General features: G+C 36.6%; 1 protein-coding gene across 1 annotated transcript in view; it reads right to left on the reverse strand.

The window, feature by feature from the left end:
• LOC106532311 (TRAF2 and NCK-interacting protein kinase) overlaps positions 1-2,152 on the reverse strand; it is a gene marked incomplete at its 3' end in the record, with an annotated part of 119,761 nt that overhangs the window by 34,219 nt on the left and 83,390 nt on the right. The window contains 1 exon segment of the mRNA XM_014028344.1: positions 292-382. Within this exon segment, the coding sequence (XP_013883798.1) occupies positions 292-382 (91 nt within the window).

A 2,152-nucleotide genomic window follows, 5' to 3' on the forward strand; every position in this document is an offset into this window, starting at 1 on the left:
CACACACACACACACACACACACACACACACACACACACACACACACACACACACACACACACACACACACACAATAATCCTTTTTTTATTAGACTTTAAAGAGGATGGAAAGAGTCCCTGTGGGCAGAGTTACAAAGGGATGAATAGGCTGGTTTTAAGCATAAAAGCAGAAAGTTAAGTCACACAGGAAAAGTAATGCAAGTCTTTAGCCAAGTGAAACTTTACACCTCCTACTGACCACCCAATTCTGAACCTACTTCAGCTAAGTGCAGGTGAAACAGCAGACTGACCTAATTTGACCTCGGCGTTCTCGGTCAGCAGGACGTTCTGTCCCTTGATGTCTCTGTGGATGACCTTGTGCCCATGGAGATGAGCCAGACCCTGCAGACACAGATAAGGTGTGAAGGAAACAAAGAAGAGCCAAATTCTGTTTCTAAAAATACAGAGAGAGCCGTGCTGAAGCTGCACCAGCTGCTCGGGACCAGGATCTGTCACCTGCTTGTGACTGAATTGGAAATACGCTTCACATTATTGCAGGTAAAGAATTAAGATGACGTGAGGCAGAGACAACAGAAAGAGACTAAATTAATTAAAGTAATGAGGGTGGGGGTGGGGGAGAGAGAGAGAAACGTTTGAACAGAAATAAGCTACGCCTCCGCTCAGAGCAGAGCTGCTCCTGACGAGATATAGAGATACTGTTGTGCTGTCTTTAATGATAGCCTTCAGCATCCCAAGATAAAAGATAACTGGGTTTAGAAGTGGGGAAAATAAGTACAGTTTCCTACGAATTTATGATTTACATAGTGATCATAAATCACTTATTGAATAAGACAAAATGTTCTTCCTGTAATAATGCAGTGTTGATGCTGAGTGTTAAATGACTTGTCAGTAATTTGATGAATTGATTGACAATCAGTTCAAATAATCAAAATGGTAGCTAAAACTTTAGAATAAACAAAAGCTTACCTTGAAGCAAAAATCAGCAAAACCTGAACTAAAACCTAGAATCACCAAAACTGTTGCAAAAAGTTGAAATTAGCAAAAAGGCTAGAATGTAATAATATTGTAGACAGTGGTGGGCAGCACTAATCTAAAAATCAGTTCCACTAGCCCTAAAACACTAACTCAAATATTTAGGTCCCCTAATTCTAAAGCACTAATGACCTGAAAGTTTTAGCAAAAGCTAATTCTAAAGCACTAAAATAACCAAGTCAACCCATGAACATTATTCAACAGACAACATGAGTCACATGTTGCCATGTTGCTCTTAAGACTCATCATTGACATTCCACAACTGTATTTGAGTTCATATATTGTCAATATGTCACCTGGTGGATAAGTGACACACATATGAACAAAATGTGTGACAGCTTTCACCCTCAGCTGTTGATATTTACGTTGATCAATAACATTCACAGACCTCAGTTAGAGCTTCTAAATTTAGCCTATAAATTTAGCAAGTGCTAATCCACTAATAAATTTTAAAATGAGCAAAAGCCCTAAAGCACTAATCAGGAAATTAGTTCCCCTATTAGTGCTTTAGTACTTTAAGGGAACTGTGTCCACCACTGATAGCAGCTGAAAAATGTAATTTGCAAAGCTGTAGGTAAAAGATAAAATGTAGCAATATTATATCCAAAAGTTGCAGTAAGAAAAACAATTGGCAAAATTTAAAAGCAGAAAAAAATTACTAAAAGCTAGATTTCACAAAACAATAATTAAAAGTTAAAAACAGCAAAACATTTGCTAAAAACTTTAAAATGCAAAATTGTTGTAAAAAGCTACCATTTAGCAGAACCATTGCTGTAAGCTAAAAATGACGAAGTCATAGTTAAAAATGCGTCTAAAAGCTAGAAAGTCCTAGCTAATAGCTAATAAGAGCAAAACTGTAGTTAAAAGCTGAAATTAACAGAACATAATAAAAACTACATTGGCAAAATTAAAACTAACAACTAAATTTTGGAAAATTGGACCTAAAAGCTAAATTTAGTTGAAAGCTAAAATTAGCAAGGCAGTAGCTGAAAGCTAAATAAATGAGTTAAGGACAGCAAAAATAGAGGTTTCTTAAAGTAAATTTCGGAGAACATTGGGCCTCATGCAAAAACCGTTCGTACGCACAGATTTGTTCTTAAGTTGTGCGTACGAGTGATT

This window comes from Austrofundulus limnaeus, unplaced genomic scaffold (assembly GCF_001266775.1).
Source record: "Austrofundulus limnaeus strain Quisiro unplaced genomic scaffold, Austrofundulus_limnaeus-1.0 Scaffold749, whole genome shotgun sequence".
In the NCBI taxonomy this organism is placed as follows: Eukaryota; Metazoa; Chordata; class Actinopteri; order Cyprinodontiformes; family Rivulidae; genus Austrofundulus; species Austrofundulus limnaeus.